Consider the following 20,099-nt stretch of genomic DNA (forward strand, 5'->3'; position numbering starts at 1 on the left):
TTAGAAATCCTTCGTGAAACATTGCACCATTCATTTAATCATGATTCAGAGCAAACATTTGCTTAATCAGACTAACACTGACTCTTTAGAAATACATGTAGAAAGAGCAGAGGCCAAAGCCATGGGGCAAATCTGAGCAAACAAAGACAGTGTATTACATCAATGACTTGCTAACTAGTTTTCTGTCCCATTTCTAACTGAGCTCACAATGTTTTCAAACGATTTCTTTCACATTCCATGTTCCTTTTTCTGCTGTTTTTGAGTTTTGGGTCCTGCCTTACATTGTACCACTTTTAAACTGCAAATTGATAACCGCGGAGACAATTAACTTCATGTCAGTGAAAAAGTGTTCAGTAATTCAAGTTGCTAGTCACGTTGTGTTTTTCACAGTAACGTTGTCACTATATTCATATACTGAACTGTTTTATAGAGTTATTACTTCAAATCCAATGTATCACCCGAAGTGCTTAAACAGCCAGATGTAGTCACACTCAGCTTCTGTAATTCTGTCCGAAAATCAACTTATTCAGCTTCAGGGATTCCAGCTGTAAAGCTGCATGGTCTGGAATACATTTACAATGCTCCACATGTCATCCAAGTGTGCAAGAAGTTTCAGGGCGTGTGGTCTGGAATTTGGTTTTGTAGAACCAAAATAACTCTTTCAACTAGGCTAGATCTAATCTGGAGGTTGCAAGGGCCAGTGCAGCATGGGATCTTGGTGGACTGATGGCTGGTGCGCTTCCTGAAAATATATCAGTCATCTGCGCACCTAGTAGAATGTGTTTCAATGGCCAGACTTACTTTTTATAATGCCCAACCTCTTATATAATTGGCTGACCCTACCATTAGGCAGAGTGAATCAGCCACCTTGAGCAACCTGCTTTTAGGTGCCACGAAAGGCCAGCACTTTGTTATTTAAATTATGATGCTTTCATTTTCACTGCCATTTAGGGGAAGAGGTGTCTGTGTGATTTTCTGCCTCTGGCACCAAAATAATTTAGATAGCCATGGGTGCTATTCACTTGACTTGGAGGATTGGACATCTTTTGCTCCTGTGCTTCCGGAAGCAAAATGCATTGGGCTGGCCCTATCCCAAATAATTCTGGGAACTGTAGTTTGTTAAGAGTGTTAAGAATTGTTGCTGTGCAAGGGAAAACTACAGTTCCCAGGATTCTTTGGGGGAAGCCATGTGCTTTCAATGTGCTTTGAATGTTCTTTAAATGTATGGACCTTCCCAAAAATATTGGGGGGGGGGAGTCTTCTTAGAATCATAGAATCATTGTATTGTATAGCTGGAAGAGACCCTGAGAGTCATCCTAGACCAGTGGTGGCCAAACCTGGCCCTCCAGCTGTTTTTAGATTATAACTCCCATCATCCCAAGCTAACAGGACCAGTGGTCAGGGATGATGGGCACTGTCGTCCCAAAACAGCTGGAGGGCCGAGTTTGGCCATCACTGTCCTAGACCAACCCTCTACAATGCAGGAATCTCAACTAGATCACACATGACAGATGGCCATCCAAACTCTGCTTAAAAACCTCCAAGGAAGGAGAGTCCACGACCTCCAGAGGGAGACTGTTCCACTGTCAAACAGCTTTTACTGTCTTCCTGATGTTTAGCTGCAATCTCCTTTCTTGTAACTTGACTCCATTGGTTCGAATCCTACCCTCCGGTGCAGGAGAAAACAAGCTTGCTCCATCTTCCATGTGACGGCCTTTAAGATAGTTGAAGATGACCATCATATCTCCTCTCAGTTCCTTCTTTTCCAGGTTGAACATACCCAACTCCCTCAACAGGTCCTCATCAGGCTTGGTTGCCCTCCCCTGCATATGCTCCCGCTTGTCAATATCCATCTTAAATTATGGTGCCCAGAACTGGACACAGTACTCCAGATGAGGTCTAAGAGTGGTACTATTACTTCAATTGACTTGGACACTATACATCGGCCTAGAAAAGCATTAGCTATTCTTCATATTACAATACTATTGTTACACATTTTATTTGTGGCAATACATACTACCAACACACAAATATATTTACAGCCGAAAAAGACATTTCCCATATCTCAGTTTCTTTGTTTCTATGGATGAATAACTTTTGTCTTCCCTTTATCTGCTTTGCAAAAAATATATACCTGGTCATGCAGTGAAGTTCAAATCTTGATTTTAAAAATCCTGCCTGTTGGACTTAAGGAAAAAATAAATATCAATGAATTCTATTTCTTTGCAGCTCCCTCAGGAATGGCCCAAATGACCGTGCAAAATTACATGCGGTAGGTTCATGTATGGTGTTTGGGTGCATGTTGTGCGCTATTCACTTCTGTGCTTCAAAATTCAAAATTAAGTGAAGGCAGTGCAATTAATTGTGTAGGCAAGCTTCCGATGTCTGAACTGTAAGGTGGCAGGAAGAATATTTGTTAGCTTAATGATGACATCTACATTTTCCTAGTATTACGCTAAATGTGATATGTATAATTAGCCAGAATTGTATGTGGGTGTAAATGCAAAATATTCATGCAAAATTTGGAGCAATCTTTCATGCTAACAAAAGCAAGTAACAAGGAGTGGAAGAGACGTCTGCACTCTGATGTGTAGATCTCTCCAACAGGATGTGAGTAACAACAGGGTTGAGGCGCACAGTCAGATGTTCTTACATGTAAACAACCCATTGTGCAACGGTTACATGAGGGAGCAGTCGGACGAACCTGGCTGTACACATAGACAGCTGGCAGCCCTTTCTCTAATTCTAGTAGAAAAAGACAGTCACTGAAACCGAAAACTAAACAAAACAAATGAAATACCGTGAAAATCCCTGAAATGAGAAGTAATCAATTAGAAATATTATCTTATAGAATCAAACTAAATAACAAAAATCACAAAGTTTAAGGAAAAAATTAGAACAACCTAGAATTGAACAAAGCCTTAATGGGATGCTGGATACAAACCTCGTTTCACTGAACTATTCAGTTTGCACCTGTTTATCAGCTCCATCTGGTATGCAGGCTGAGACCCTACCTGCCTGCAGACTGTCTTGCCAGAGTGGTGCATGCTCTAGTTATCTCCCGCTTGGACTACAGCAATGCGCTCTACGTGGGGCTACCTTTGAAGGTGACCTAGAAACTGCAATTAATCCAGAATGTGGCAGCTAGACTGGTGACTGGGAGCAGCTGCCAAGACTACATAACACCAGTCTAGAAAGACCTACACTGGCTCCCAGTACGTTTCTGAGCACAATTCAAAGTGTTGGTGCTGACCTTTAAAGCCCTAAATGACCTAGGCCCAGTATACCTGAAGGAGCGTCTCCGCCCCCATCATTCTGCCCAGACACTGAGGTCCAGCGCTGAGGACCTTCTGGTGGTTCCATCATTGCGAGAAGCAAAGCTACAGGGAACCAGGCAGGCAGGGGTCTTCTCGGTAGTGGCACCTGCCCTGTGGAATGCCCTCCCACCAGATGTCAAAGAGAACAACAACTACCAGACTTTTAGGAGACACCTGAAGGCAGCCCTGTTTAGGGAAGCTTTTAATGTTTAACAAACTATTGCATTTTAATATTTTGTTGGAAGCCGCCCAGAGTGGTTGGGGAAACCCAGCCAGATGGGCGGGGTATAAATAATAATAATAATAATAATAATTATTATTATTATTATTATTATTATTATTACTGTACCATTCTCTAATTCTATATAATCCGGCAGTGCTCTGCCCACTGTGCCAAGCTCCCAGCTACCTTGTCCCCTCCCCTCGGTAACTGAAGTGACATGTGCCATTGGGAAGCCGGGTCAGCAACACACATGGTCTGTGCCACCCTACTACTGCTTCCAGGGACTTCTCTGTGGCAGCCCCCAAATTGTGGAACTCCTTTACAGCGGTGCGCCTGGCCCCATCATTATTCAGCTTCTACCAAATGCTGAAGACAAACCTGTTTTCCCTTTGACAGTTAAGGTATTTTTGTGGGACCAACCTGTGCCTCTTTGTTTAACCTATACTAGTTTTGCTTGGGTTTTTTCTTCTTTTTATAATGGCGCAAACCATTTTACCTGTTTTGAATTGTATGGCTGTATGGTAAAGGGCTGTTTTAAAAGATTCTATCAACAGACAAAACTAAACAAAGCAAGGAAATGCAGGTAGCCAAGTTCTTATTAATTCTGTTATCTTTTTATGAATTACCTTTTACTTATGTTTCCAGGTGATCTAGAAAAACGGACTTCTGGGGTGGAGGGCATTTGAGGCGGGTGTTGAGGAGAGTGCAGCTCACACTTTCATAATCCATTGCAGACAGCAAATTAGTTAACAAGTCGCAGCTAGAAATCTTGACAAAATAAAGATGTGAGGGTGTTCCTTCTGGTATTGCTCATTGCATGTTACAGAGATAGAGCTTTATTAAAAGCAGTTATATCTTTCTAGAAAGTAGGTGGTTAGAGAACTTGTGCTCCCCAAAGATTTCCAAAGCTACGCCATCTGTCAAAAGCGAAGAAGCGCTGCCACCTTTATAATTAGCATTTACCGGTACCTAACACCTACATTCTAACACCTCCTGTAACATACTGTTCCTGAGAACAAATGTGTTTGCCACAGTATCATACATGCTCTTCTCCTGAAGAGCTCCAGCAAAGTAACATTTTGAACTAAAAGAAAGATGCAAATGTTTACTCCAGAAAGAAATTATAATGACATCCCAGAGGACCTTGAGTGTAAACAAATTTCATTGTTGCTTTCTCCCACTACTATAGATCCCTGCATCAGTTTTCAGAAATGCCGGTCCTTTCGCGATGGAATAGTGCTGGCTCATCGCATTCTCTTCCCAGTGCCCCCAGAAGGTCAGTGTCAACTAGATTTCAATGTTTGCGGCTTTCACGGTGCAAGGCACACGCCTCAAATTCGGCTATGCGGGGTGGGACGTTTTTTCTGGTGCTTTGTTTTTCTGCGGAAAAATTTCTGTTTCACAAGTTCATTCGTAGCAACGAACGGCTGCCAATTGCAAATAAATATTGGGCATACTTGGCAGTTTTGAAGTGTTTGGCTTTGTTTACTCAATCCGAGTAAAATAAACATGCTAAATTACATCACTCTCAAGGGCAACAGAAAATGTTCTGATGCAAACTGGAAAAAAATCTGATGCAAATTGCCCTCCTTTCCAACTCAGAATTTCCCAGAAAGACCACATTGGTGCTCAAAGAAAATATTTGTTTGTTTGTTAATTTCATATAATTTACATGCCGCTTGATTGTAAAAACAAGGTAAAAGGTAAAGGGAACCCTGAACATTAGGTCCAGTTGTGGCCAACTCTGGGGTTGTGGCGCTCATCTCGCTTTATTGGCCGAGGGAGCCGGCATACAGCTTCTGGGTCATGTGGCCAGCATGACTAAGCCACTTCTGGCGAACCAGAGCAGCGCACAGAAATGTCGTTTACCTTCCTGCCAGAGTGGTACCTATTTATCTACTTGCACTTTGACGTGCTTTTGAACTGCTAGGTTGGCAGGAGCAGGGACCGAGCAACGGGAGCTCACCCCATTGCGGGGATTCGAATCGCCGACCTTCTGATCGGCAAGCCCTAGGCTCTGTGGTTTAACCCACAGCGCCACCCAGACCCACCCAAAAACGGAAAGTGGTTGGACCTAAATAGATATGCATGTTTTGTAGATGATGCAGATGCCACCTACATGGCCCTTTCCAGATCTATGTGCATATGTGCAATTCAATTGCTTCATCTTCCAGCATCAGTGTGATCTGCCATGGTAACTGACAGTGGTCAAAGCTAGTGAGGATGTGTGCTTGAGCATTTTCCTTTTCAGTGGCTTCACAGCACATGCCAGATTCTCATGGCTCAGTTGCCCCCAAATTCCTCTGAGCTTCAGACCCTGGTTTAGTTATGATTCGCAATGTTCAGAATGTTCTCTGGTTCTCTCCAGGAACACATTTTTGAAACTTGTAATGCTCACCTTAAATAGGTAAAAAAAAGGTAATGGTAAAGGACCCCTGGACGGTTAATTCCAGTCAAAGCTGACTCTGGTGTTGCGGCACTCATCTTGCTTTCAGGCCGAGGGAGCTGGTGTTTGTCCACAGACAGCTTTCTGGGTCATGTGGCCAGCATGACTAAACAGCTTCTGGCGCAACAGAACACCATGAAGAAAACCAGAGCGCATGGAAATGTCATTTACCTTCCCACCGGAGCAGTACCTATTTATCTACTTGCACTGGTGTGCTTTTGAACTGCTAGGTTGTTCAACTGCTAGGTTGTTCAACTGCTAGGTTGGAACAGAGCAACCGGAGCTCACCCCCTTGCAGGGAATCGAACTCCTGACCTTCTGATCTGCAAGCCCAAGAGGCTCAGTGATTTAGACCAAAGTGCCACCCGAATCCCTCAACTTAAATACAAGGGGAGCAGACCACCACAGACCAGTTCTCCTGGATAGATTCCAATTTGAGCTAGAGAAAAATTAAAGTCTTCTTTCCCTGCCACCCAGCTCCAAACCCTACCCTCATCTGAGCCACTTTCCTTTCCTCCTGCTTCAGCAGAATGGAGAAGGGGGTATTTTTCTCTCCTCCACTCCTGTTGGCACTTAGCGCCCTGCTGAGGCTGCATGCAAGATGCCAGAAAGTGTCATTTCCCCAAGTGTTACAGCTGCACTGAAACTATATATCCCAGCAGTCCTGGTTCCTGCTCACAGCTGTAGTAGTATGCCGGGTGCCAGAGACGGGCATGACAGTGACAGAGACTTCCCTCCCTTTCTCTGTTCTACTGCTGTTGTTGCAGTAGATTGAGGTCCAGCGCCAAGGGCCTTCCAGCGGTTCCCTCTCTGCTAGAAGTGAGGTTACAGGGAACCAGGCAGAGGGCCTTCTCGGTAGTGGCACCTGCCCTGTGGAACACCCTCCCAGCAGATGTCAAGGCAACAAACAACTATTTTACTTTTAAAAGACAACTGAAGGCGGCCCTGTTTAGGGAAGTTTTTAATGTCTGACGCTGTATTGAGTTTAATATTTGGTTGGAAGCCGCCCAGAGTGGCTGAGGAAACCCAGCCCAGATGGGCGGGGTATAAATAATAAATTATTATTATTATTAGCCAGTAAGCAAGTTGGGAGAAGGGATGGGATTAGGCAGGAGGAAGGCAAGTAGATGGGTGAGAGGAAAGTATCTGAACTCTCACCAGGCAACGTTGAAAGAGATATCCCAATCACATAACCAGGGATGCAACAGGACCTGAGGTGGTTTGACCAATTCCAACTGAAGATGAGGTTGAGTTGACCAGCAATCCAGAAAATTGGATTGAGTTGCATGAAAGAGAAGAAGAGAAGAAGAAGAGTTTGGATTTGATATCCCGCCTTTCACTCCCTTTAAGGAGTCTCAAAAGGAGTCAAAGGGCCCTATGGATGCCTTCCCTCTTAATAGGAGAAGTCTCCCCCACTCTGAAATCATTTGGGATCTTCTCTCTATTCACTTCCATTAGGGTGTATTGTGTTGAGATTTCCATTCCACCTTAAGGAACAGATGTGTGTCACATGTCTGTTTACATTCCAGCGCAGTATGCTAGGAACTTCTGTTGTGTATAGCTTTTCCTTTGCCCATTCTCTCTGAGATGACATGAGAGAGAGACATGTTTCTTTGTCCTGATTTATGATTAATAAATCTGTAGTTGTAGTATGCTTCCACAAGTCTCACGCCTATTCTGTGTGCGCAGTTCTCTCGCTGATACCGTGCCCTGGCTTTGAAGCCCGGGTCGCTGATTTACGTCGGAGCATGGGCCTATGGAAGGAGATGGCACAGCTGGGGTTTGCCAGCTGGCCTCCCGGCCCTCTGCATGTCGGCCCATGTGTTAGTTTTCTCCGTGTGGTTAGAAGCCGAATTCTGTGGAGGGTTTGGCTCATGCACTGGCCATGAGGCAAAGTCTTCCTGGAGTTGCAGTTCCAGTGCCCTTGAATGTGACCAGTATTAAACTGAAGGAGCTGCGCATGGACCATTGTCTACATTACACCCACTGATTGACTGTGTTTCCAGTTTGATTAATTTCAGGGATGAAAACTTAATACATATTGAAACTCCAAAACATTCCTAGGAATCTTCATGGCATGAAAGAGAGTTGTACTTAAGTGAGCGTTGGATGGGTGACAAGCAAAATTATTGCCAGAAACTCTTGACATGAGTAATGGTTATTGAAAAGGACATGTGCATTGTTACCTGGCTTGAGTCATTGGGATGAGGTGAGCTATAAGCCCAAATAAATAAATAAATAAATAAATAAATAAATAAATAAATGTAAACAAATTACTCTTGTAAAGCGTAGTTTATTTATCTGGGAACAAATTAAAAGTTTACAATGTCAATTTAGATTTGTTGGGTGGTAGCTTCTCATAGGCCATTTTGTACTTGTCTAGCTCAGAGATAATGGGACGCAGGTGGCGCTGTGGTCCAAACCACAGAGCCTAGGACTTGCCGATCAGAAGGTCGGCTGTTCGAATCTCTGCAACGGGGTGAGCTCCCGTTGTTCGGTCCCTGCTGCTGCCAACGTAGCAGTTCAAAAGCACATCAAAGTGCAAGTAGATAAACAGGTACCACTCCGGTGGGAAAGTAAACGGCGTTTCTGTGCACTGCTCTGGTTTTTACAGAGGCAGCTTAGTCATGCTGGCCACATGACCCGTAAAAACTGTCTGCAGACAAACACTGGCTCCCTCGGCTTATAGAGCAAGATGAGAGTGCAACCCTAGAGTCATCCGTGACTGGACCTAATGGTCAGGGGTACCTTTACCTTTACCTAGTTCAGAGATAGCCAATGTCATTACATCCAGATTTTGTTGGGCTCCAGCTCCCATCAGGCCAAGCCAGCATGGCCAGTGGTCAGAGATGATGGTAGATGTAGTACAGCAACGTGTAAAGAGTACCACATTGATCACTGCTCATCTAGCTCTACAATACGGACATGAGCTAGGAAGAGGAAGAAGGAAGAATGATATCCAGTTAAATCGTGCTCAGAGTAGGTCCATTGAAATCAGCAGAGTTACGTGCATTGATTTGACTGAGTATGATTTATTCTGGATATATTTTAGCTTAGTGAAATGAAATAACATATCAAGCCAGCAGCATAATTTATGTGGTTGTTTTCTCTATAGTGTCACTGAATGGTTAGATTTCTCAGAAAAGGATCCAGTTGAGATTCTGCTGGATTTGGGGTTTGGTACAGATGAGCCGGATATCTGCACTAAAATCCCTTCCCGGTTCATCAGTTGTGCTTCCATAGCTAAAGGAATCAACATCCGGGTCTTCATTGAAGCTCAAAGAAAGCGAATGGATATAGAAAGCCCCAATTTATGTGGTAAGTAAATGAAAATAATAGATTTTCTTGTGTTGTGGGGAGCGAGGAAATGTTTTGGAGAGATGAGCTCATTCTCATAAGCAGAAGGTTTTGCTGAGGGGGGAAAGATCAGGAGAATAAATCTTATTATAACCATCAAGCACTTTAAGAGGTTAGTCCAGTGGACTATTCATTGAAATCAATTGAGGTATCTGCACTTAATAAATATGGCAAGGTATTTTTGGACAGCAGCCAGCTTTGAGTGTCTGAAAGGGTTTTCATTATGGCCGCCTCTGATTCAGAATTGCTTTCTATGTAAGCCCATTCAATCAAATTATAGCAGAAAATAATACTCTGCTTCGATAATGAAAGGAGAATCTGACCCACTATATCTATACTGTATAGTATACTGAATTTGTAGTAGTTCCTGTGAGGTTTCGAACACTCATTGGCTGAGCTAGGATGGTGTCAAAAAATGTTCAATCAGAGAAAGAAGCTGTTAGAATGTTTGAAATCTAGTTTCTGTAAGAGAATAAGAAGTTGTCAGTATGGCTTGCGCTAATATGAAGTTCAATTTGTCAGGCTATTTAGTTTAGGGCCAAGTTGAAATGCAAGAATACAATCTAATGCTGGAATTAAGAAGAATAGAAGATGGAGAATTCACTGCTTATCCTCCTTAAGAGGTCAATTACAATAGATTAACAAACACAACAGGTCAAAAAATGTTACTTTAGCCATGTGGAAAATTTGCTTTTCTGTTACTAGCAAATTTGTATAGTAGCTGCTGTTTAAATGGCACAACCACTCAGACAAGGACTGATCGTGTGTGCCTTGACCAAAAGCTGAAGTGGTTGGGCCATTTATATGTTATCCCTTTCTACATAGGAGCAGCTCTCAGAAGACCAACTCTTTGGTAGCTTCTAAAAAGGCTTTTTAATATGAGGTGCTTTGTTAGCTTTTAGTTTGTAGAATGTGTGTGGGAGGTAGGAATGGGGAGAAATTTGATTCAGTTCTCACTTAAAGGCAGATCTATCAAATTCATACTTTTGGAAATAAATGAGAACCAAAGCACAGCCATTCTTCAAAATTCACACTTGTTCAAATTTTGAGATACAGTTCTCCAACCAAGCAATGTTTACCAAAAAATAAATAAATCATCTGTTAGGGAAAGGCATGCATTAAAATTAATATACAAAAATGCATTGTATAAGGGAAAGTTGATTGAAAAGTGTATACAGCAGTCAAAGCTGCATACAAACATTCAGAGATATATTCACTAAATGTTGATGAATTTTCATGAGGATTATGTGTGCGTGCAAAAACCCCACAAATTGCTGCAGAAATGTGGACGACTGAATTTATTATGGGGGGAAAATGAGAAACTGAAAGAACTGAAATCAGCACATCCTTCCATCTCTGGGGCAGGTAAAAAATCCTCCCTAGGTGATAATAATATGACTTTGCCCATTTCTGATTTTCAAAGAGCCCCTTTTTCTTTTATTCTAAATACCCTAAAATTGACACACAGGTTTAATGTAAATGTGATAAGTGTTAAAGAAAACCTGAAGTGGTTCAGGGTTTTATTGCTGAGTGAAGCATGGTTAATGAAAAGTCCAAGTCTCTGATTCACCTCTGCAAATACCCAGATTAGACTCAATTAATAGTTCTCCCCGAGATATCTTTATCATGGCAAAGGTTCTCTCCTGAGGCCATTTCCCTCGTTGCAATCCATAAATGGTTGGACCATGGGAGTCCTTTTAATAACAGCATGTTTCCCTCTGTCAGGGTTGCTGATGCATGTGTTTTAAGGTTACACATGATTAGGAGTGAATGAATCTGCCAATTCTGGTTTCTTACAGTTTCATACAGTTCTTCATTTTTCCATTTTTAAGTTTAGTTCACTCCATTTCTACATCAGTCTATATTTTTAAGAAGTCTGCACAAAAAAATCATATGCATTTTATTCACAGTTTTCCTAAAACGTGCAATTTCATAAGCCATTTATCCCAATCGAATGTATTCATTAATATATAACACATCATCATTAATTTATTTATTTCGTATGCATTTTGGGACCAATTTTCCCCAAACGCACATAGTTTTTGTACACATTTTTGGGGTTGAGAACTGCATCACAAAATTCAAAGAAGGGCAAATTTCAAAGGAATTTCAGTTCTGATTCATAAAATAGAGCTGCCAAACGTTTATCCTACATATAATAGACATATAACTATGTAGAACATGTGTGACAGCCACAAAGCTCTGCGGCAGCAATCACATTGCAGTGTTAACAATACGATCTGAGTTTAGAGATTTAGCGTTGTCTGTCTTCAGCTTGTTGTATGAAGCCTGGAAGCTTTCTAGGTTTGGTCTGCAACTAAACAAACAAATGCAAAAGTTTTGTTTTATCTGTCTCAAACGCTAGGACGTTTTCGGCAATTGGAAGTCCTGGATCATGTGACTAGCGCCTTTTCTTCTTTGCTGAATGACATCAACACCCTGCATCATAAGTCGGAAGAGAGAACCGGAGAGAATTGTGCAGTGGGCTCTCCGAAGCGGAATCTTGTGGTCACACAGGCAAAGAGGAGGAGAATAGGTCAGCTCCTGAGAAAAGTGTCCAGGCAGACAACAATGCATAGCCCTCAAGTGTACCGAAATGCCGGCACATGCCAGGCCAAAGAAGACAATTCTTCTGTTGATGTGGACATGCACATGGCAATGCAGATTGGCTTGTCTGAAAATCCTGCCTTGGTCCCTCTGAAAGAAGAACCATTTCCAAGTGAGAAGGAGGCAAAGACTCCACAATCCATAGCAAGTAAACCTCGGGTGTTGCCTCACCTTCCAGTGAAACTGCCTCATCTTCCTTCCACCTCTGAGATGCTCATTAAAGACAGACCACGCAAAGAACCCAATATCCTTTTGACCCATACGCTCAGGAGAGTGTCTAGCTTGAACTGCAAGCCTTCAGATTCCTTTGAAATGGAGGAGGTAAGGCAGATTGCAGTGTGTTGTGCATAGAGAGGTGATGGAGGCACAGAGGAAAGTTGGTTTTGGTGTACATCTTATTTTAAAATAGTTCTATGCCACTTTCCAGTCAATGCTTGCCGAAAGTGGCTTATGGCAGTAAGAAAAATAAAGTCAACCATAAAATAGATCATTGTTACAAAATATATGGGTTAAACCACAGAGCCTAGGACTTGCTGATCAGAAAGTTGGCGGTTCGAACAGGTGAGCCCCGTTGCTCGGTCCCTGCTCCTGCCAACCTAGCAGTTTGAAAGCACGTCAAGTGCAAGTAGATAAATAGGTACCGCTCTGGCGGGAAGGTAAACGGCGTTTCCGTGCGCTGCTCTGGTTTGCCAGAAGTGGCTTAGTCATGCTGGCCACATGACCCAGAAGCTGTACACCAGCTCCCTTGGCCAATAAAGCGAGATGAGCTCTGCAACCCCAGAGTCGTCCACGACTGGACCTAATGGTCAGGGGTCCCTTTACCTTTAACTTTATATAAAAGAATAAAACTCATCCAATAAATTAGAAATCCATATGCCATGAAACATAACTCTAGACCCAGCCCATCCAGTGTCAATTTTATTTTACCATAATAATAATAATTTATTATTTATACCCCGCCCATCTGGCTGGGCTTCCCCAGCCACTCTGGGCGGCTTCCCCAAAAATATTGAAATACTGTAATACATTAAACATTAAAGCTTCCCTAAACAGGGCTGCCTTCAGATGTCTTCTAAAAATCTGGTAGTTGTTGTTCTCTTTGACATTTGGTGGGAGGGCGTCCCACAGGGAGGGCGCCACTACCGAGAAGGCCCTCTGCTTGGTTCCCTGTAACTTGGCTTCTCGCAGTGAGGGAACCGCCAGAAGGCCCTCGGAGCTGGACCTCAGTGTCCGGGTAGAGCGATGGGGGTGGAGACGCTCCTTCAGATATACTGGAGCAAGGCCATTTAGAGCTTTAAAGGTCAGCACCAACACTTTGAATTGTGCTCGGAAACATACTACCAGTCTTCAGTTCATCACATTTCTGTATCAATTTGTGATTTTGTCAGGAAGTCCTGAAACAATTCTCCTTTTTGTAAGTATTTTCTCCTAACATGATGAATGCTTATGCTGTTTTCACCAATATATGCACACATAGGCACATTCCTCACCCCCCAATATACCAATTTTTGTACACAATTTTTTTGTTTGTTGAAGTGTGTACATTTCAAATAATAGGTGAGTTTTGGTTCTGGGAAGGGCAGGTCAGGAAGATAGGAAACCATATTTCTCCATTCAGTAGTGGAGAGTGGTGACTGGAAGATTGGAAGTTGGTTACTAGTCTTGCCAGCTTGTTCACTAAGCAGAAGTTTAGAAATAGCATGTCATTTGGGAATTGATGTGATACTAGCAACATCCTTGTTTTTAGATGCTAACCTGTGAGCGTTATAGTATGACATAATCACTGAACGATTATTTCCTATCATTAGCTATGCATGCTAATTTTGGGTCGTTATGGGTTCGGGTGTTTATGAGAGATGTGTTTATGATATAAAGTGTGAAGAGGGCAATATTTTCAAGCAGTTTGAGAAGAAGACACCCTCCCAAAAAAACCCTCAATATACCACCCCAATATTTCATTCACTTTATTGTGCTCAATTCTAAAGGTGCTTGCAGAAATATTTAAGATTCTTCATCAGAAGGTTGGCGGTTCAAATCCCCATGAAGGGGTGAGCTCCCGTTGCTCGGTCCCTGCTCCTGCCAACCTAGCAGTTCAAAAGCACGTCAAAGTGCAAGTAGATAAATAGGTACCGCTCAGGCGGGAAGGTAAACGGCGTTTCCGTGCGCTGCTCTGGTTCGCCAAAAGCAGCTTAGTCATGCTGGCTACATGACCCAGAAGCTGTACGCCGGCTCCCTTGGCCAATAAAGCGAGATGAGCGCCACAACCCCAGAGTTGTCCGCGACTGGACCTAATGGTCAGGGGTACCTTTACCTTTACCTTGAGACTGAACCAAGAAAAGACTGAGAAAGGACATCTCTGCATCAAACTAAGTCGTCTGCCTCCCTGTCACCTGCTTGTGGGACATGAAGGTGACAGAGATGACCAGGGCATAATTTGATATGGAGATGTTTCAACAGAAAATGAGAGGGGCCCCTCAACTGTAGCAATTGCCTTCTCTGCAGTGCATTGTTCATAGTCTCCACTCTGGGTAATGTCCTGGGGCAGAATGAAAGCCATAAAGTCCTGACCATTCATATTCACAATATGAACCATGATTAATTTTTCTCAGCCCTCATTGGGCTGTTTTGGGGAAGGAGGGGGTTGCCCTTAGGGTTTTTTTTAATGCACTTGTGCTCATCCCTCCTTCTTGTTTCTCAGTGTTTTGCATTCTGGCAGCACTTACCCATGGAGGCCAATCCATTTGGGTGAATAAGGCCAGTCACCACCTGCATTCTTACTTACAACTAGTCCAGAGAGTGGCCCTGTCAGCTTCCTCCTCCTTATTCCCAGTTTCGTAAATGTAGAACTCAACAGAGAAGAGGATGGAGACAAATCTAGAATTAATTGGCTCCACATATCCTTGGCTCTGGCATCCAACAATTGCAGGTCTCCCACCTTGCCAGTCTCAATGGGCACCAGCCTACCATTGGCACTCAACACTTGATTTTTCTATTTGAGAGAAATTTCCAGTAGGCAAAAATGTGCTTTGACCTTGCAATAGTATCACGTGGAACAGATCTGTGTTATAAACTCTAACTTACAGCCCCAAACCCAAGTTCTATTTTCAAAGGCACATCAACAACAGAAGAACACTCAGCGTTGCTTTGTTCAGTGTTGTTTTAATTTGAAATCCTAATGTCAAAGTGAAGAAATATACTTTTAATAGTGAACAAAAACGAGCTGCTTTAAGGAGTGTTTTCCCCCTCTCCTGTCGCAGATCCAGAGCTTTGAGGATGAATCTTCCTGGGGAAATCCTCTTGAAAGCACTTCAGGTGGGTATTAGCAACCATAATTGCTCTATAACTTTTTGCAAATTTGCCGTATGTGAGAGGCTTGGAAATGGAAATGCCAGAGATATGGACTGAGTGGTCAACCAATAACATTCCCTCACAACCTGATGTCTTTATTCAACATATAAACCCTCTCTGTTTTGAAGGAGAGTTTCATATGGATGGATGGATGGGATTCTAGTAAGAGACAAGTTGTAAATGGGTAGGAGAGTGGGATGGAAGTAAACAAAAGAGATTGCAGGAAGTATCTTCTTTTCAGTAGACTTTGATTGTTGGCGTTCCTAAGATGCGTTTTCTGAGTAATTCTTATTTGCTAGAAGGTAGGCAGTACAGCCTGAGATTTCATGGTTGAGTTACACCAGAGATAGGTGGCTTGCTGTTTGCACCATTAGCCAGTCCGCTCTGCTACTAGCTCTGCATTGTTTTTTGTTCTATATAAGCAATGTTGTCATCATATTGGTCAACCGTTTAAATCTGCTCTTAGTTGTGTGCTGTGCAAGGTTTCAACTGCATCCAAAGTCTCACGGAAATCTATGCGTGAATTGTGGTAGAACTGGGACCTACATTAGGTACCTTGTGGAGGTGTCAAATGCAACTGCCTAGACAGCCTTCAGGTAGCATCATAAAATACCACCAGGTAATAATGTATGGACATGGGTGGCGCTGTGGTCTAAACCACAGAGCCTAAGACTTGCTGATCAGAAGGTCGGCGGTTCAAATCCCCATGACGGGGTGAGCTCCTGTTGCTCGGTCCCTGCTCCTGCCAACCTAGCAGTTCGAAAGCACGTCAAAGTGCAAGTAGATAAGTAGGTACCACTCCGGCGGGAAGGTAAATGGTGTTTCCATGCTCTGGTTTCGCCAGAAGAGGCTTAGTCATGCTGGCCACATGACTCGGAAGCTGTCTGTGGACAAACGCCGGCTCCCTTGGCCTATAGAGTGAGATGAGTGCCGCAACCCCAGAGTCATCCGCGATTGGACCTAACAGTCAGGGGTACCTTTACCTTTAATAATGTATGGATTTCATATGTGTTAGTTACAGCAATCGGGGCTGGCCTGCCTGCCTGCCCATAAGGTGAGGGGAAACTGTCACCTGGGGGGGCAGAATCTGAAAAGGTGATACCTGTACAGGAACCCTGCCCAGTCTGCTACTTCTGGTGACCGAGAAGTGGCACTGGTTTTTAGCCAAATCTCTTGAGATCTTACAGAAATCTTTGAGATCTGGGCACCATTGTTGCAGGTAGGGGGAAGGAAGGGAAACTTTGGTGGCCCAGCAGCATGGTGGTGTAGTGGCAGGTGGCTGTTTCACCTCAGGTAGTGAATAATAATAATAATAATAATAATAATAATAATAATAATAATAATTTATTATTTATACCCTACCCATCTGGCTGTTTCCCCAGCCACTCTGGGCAGCTCCCAATAGAGTGTTAAAAACAATACACCATTAAATATTAAAAACTTCCCTAAACAGGGCTGCCTTCAGATGTCTTCTAAAAGTCTGGTAGTTGTTTCTCTCTTTGACATCTGATGGGAGGGCGTTCCACAGGGTGGGCGCTACTACCGAGAAGGCTCTCTGCCTGGTTCCCTGTAACCTCACTTCTCGCAATGAGGAAACCGCCAGAAGGCCTTCAGCGCTGGATCTCAGTATCCGGGCTGAACGATGGGGGTGGAGACGCTCCTTCAGGTATACTGGACCAAGGCCGTTTAGGGGTTTAAAGGTCAGCACCAACACTTTGAATTGTGATCAGAAACGTACTGGGAGCCAATGCAGATCTCTCAGGACCGGTGTTATGTGGTCTCGGCGGCTACTCCCAGTCACCAGTCTAGCTGCCGCATTCTGGATTAATTGCAGTTTCTGAGTCACCTTCAAAGGTAGTCCCACGTAGAGTGCGTTGCAGTAGTCCAAGTGGGAGATAACTAGAGCATACACCACTCTGGTGAAATGGGACACACTGTCCCTAACAGCAGTGATCAGATAGAGAAATGCTGTGGTTCAGGGAAAGAGGTACAGCTGACATTGCTTGGCCTTCCTATATGGCCTTCCTATATTGCTTGGGCTGAAAGTTAGGGTAAGAAAATGGCCCATGGAAGTGATGATGACTCCATCACTTCCGTTTGTGTTGTGCGAATGAATATGCTATAACCAAAGATGATGTTGCGACTCACAATAAACATTGACTAGAACCCACATTTTGCGAGACATACTTCAGCATATATAATATTTGCACGGCCGCAGCGTGGTGTGCTTGTTCGTTATGACTAATTCTAGGAAGCCCCAGCGTGCAACTTCACGGGCTGGCTTATTTAAAAGGCAAGGTGAGCGTTGGATGAAACATACGTGCTGGATGGCAGAAATTCAAAAGGTGGCATTTCCCATATTAGGCAGGTGAAGTTTGAACATAGTGATTAACTGAGCTTGGGAGCAGTCGGTCAAGCAGATAAGTGAGGGAAGAATGAGAGCAGCTGAGCCTGTGCTGGAATGACCAGTTGCTCAAACTTAAACATCATGTGACCCTAACTGAATGGATAACTGCAGGACCAAACTCTTGCCATCTGGTGGTGCTGCCAGAATTCCTTGGTGTTTGTTGTGTAGCATGGCAGACCCAGCCCTGTGGAAATTCCTGCAAGCTGAGGTTCAGCAGGAATATCTGTCTTCTTTTAGACATCTCCTAAAAACTTATTCAGATGTGGCTTTGCAGTATCTTTTTTTTTGGTACTAATCAGTATTTAGGGACGCAGTTGGTGCTGTGGGTTAAACCACAGAGCCTAGGACTTGCCAATTGGAAGGTCGGTGGTTCAGATCCCCGCGGCGGGGTGGGCTCCCATTGCTCGGTCTCTGCTCCTGCCAACCTAGCAGTTCGAAAGCACATCAAAATGCAGGTAGATAAATAGGTACCGCTCCAGCGGGAAGGTAAATGGCGTTTCCGTGCGCTGCTCTGGTTCGCCAGAAGCGGCTTAGTCATGCTGGCCACATGACCCGGAAGCTGTGCGCCGGCTCCCTCGGCCAATAAAGCGAGATGAGCGTCGCAACCCCAGAGTCGGTCACGACTGGACCTAATGTTCAGGGGTCCCTTTACCTTTACTTTTTAAGGTGCTACTGGAAGGATTTTTTTTGTTGTTGTTGTTACAGATAGGTAGCCATGTTGGTCTGCCATAGTCAAAACAAAAAAAATTCCTTCCAGTAGCACCTTAAAGACCAACTAAGTTAGTTCTTGGTATGAGCTTTCGTGTGCATGCACACTTCTTCAGATACACTGAAACAGAAGTTTCCAGACCCTTCTATATAGTGAGAAGGTGGGGAGGGATATTACTCAGAAGGGTGGTGGGAATGGGTGATTGGCAGATAGCTGTGATGAGTCTGTTGACGACTCTTAACAACTGTAATAGGTCTTACAGGAAAAAGCAAGGGGTGAGAAGGTGAAAAATGGCTTTGTCATGTATAATGAGATAAGAATCCAAGGTCTTTGTTCAGACCAGGTGTCTCCATGGTTTTAAGTTTGGTGATAAGTTGCAATTCAGCAGCTTCTCTTTCCAGTCTATTTCTGAAATTCCTTTGTAGTAAAACAGCTACTTTGAGATCTTGTATAGAATGTCCTGGGAGATTGAAGTGTTCTCCTACTGGTTTCTCTGTCTTGTGATTCCTGATGTCCGCTTTATGTCCGTTTATTCTTTGGCGTAAGGTCTGGCCTGTTTGTCCAATATGGAGAGCTGAAGGACACTGTTGGCATTTGATGGCATACACAATGTTAGACGATGAGCAATTAAATAGTCCTGAGATGGTATGTGTGATGTTGTTGGGGCCAGTAATGGTGTTGTCCGGGTGTATGTGGCAGCAAAGTTGGCATCTGGGTTTATTGCAGGCTCTGGTGCCAGTGTCCGTGTTAGGTCTGGTTGTAGCATTATTGTGGGTTAGGAGTTGTTTAAGATTGGGTGGCTGTCTGGAGGCAATGAAAGGTTTTCCTCCCAGAGCTTGAGAAAGAGAACTGTCATTGTCCAGGAGAGGTTGTAGATCTCTGATGATGTGTTGTACTGTTTTAACTTGGGAGCTGTATGTGATGACTTAAACAACTCCTAACCCACAATAATACTACAACCAGACCTAACACGGACACTGGCACCAGAGCCTGCAATAAACCCAGATGCCAACTTTGCTGCCACATACACCCGGACAACACCATTACTGGCCCCAACAACATCACACATACCATCTCAGGACTATTTAATTGCTCATCGTCTAACATTGTGTATGCCATCAAATGCCAACAGTGTCCTTTTTCCTGTAAGACCTATTGCAGTCGTTAAGAGTCGTCAACAGGCTCATCACAGCTATCTGCCAATCACCCATTCCCACCACCCTTCTGAGTAATACCCCTCCCCACCTTCTCACTATATAGAAGGGTCTGGAAACTTCTGTTTCAGTGTATCTGAAGAAGTGTGCATGCACACGAAAGCTCATACCAAGAACTAACTTAGTTGGTCTTTAAGGTGCTACTGGAAGGAATTTTTTTTGTTTTGTTGTTGTTGTTTCCATCATTTAAAAAAAAAAGTCTCATTTCAAAACAGAGCTTTGAAATGAGATTTTTTTTGTCCGGAGACTTCAGATATGGGATGAGTTAATTATTCCAAACAATCAAGTACCCTCCTCCCCGCTCTAATTCATGTACTTTAAATCTGGCCATATTTATAAGAGTTTCTTAGGGGCACAGACTACGCTGTATGGTAGATCTAACTGGGCATGAAAAAGGAAGATACAGACCAAGTATTTTAGTTACGAAGACATGATGAAAATACTTTCCAATGTACCTGGGTCCCTTAGCTC

General features: G+C 43.5%; 1 protein-coding gene across 1 annotated transcript in view; it reads left to right on the top strand.

The window, feature by feature from the left end:
- The window catches only part of ITPRID1 (ITPR interacting domain containing 1), a 68,468-nt gene that overhangs the window by 19,537 nt on the left and 28,832 nt on the right, over positions 1 to 20,099 (top strand). Inside the window, exons 5-9 of the mRNA XM_083706440.1 lie at positions 2,230 to 2,272; positions 4,730 to 4,816; positions 9,102 to 9,304; positions 11,709 to 12,271; positions 15,208 to 15,262. Coding sequence (XP_083562566.1) covers positions 2,230 to 2,272; positions 4,730 to 4,816; positions 9,102 to 9,304; positions 11,709 to 12,271; positions 15,208 to 15,262 — 951 coding nt within the window. The remainder of the gene's footprint in view (positions 1 to 2,229; positions 2,273 to 4,729; positions 4,817 to 9,101; positions 9,305 to 11,708; positions 12,272 to 15,207; positions 15,263 to 20,099) is intronic.

This window comes from Podarcis gaigeae, assembly GCF_964106915.1.
Source record: "Podarcis gaigeae genome assembly, chromosome: 12".
NCBI lineage: Eukaryota > Metazoa > Chordata > Lepidosauria > Squamata > Lacertidae > Podarcis > Podarcis gaigeae.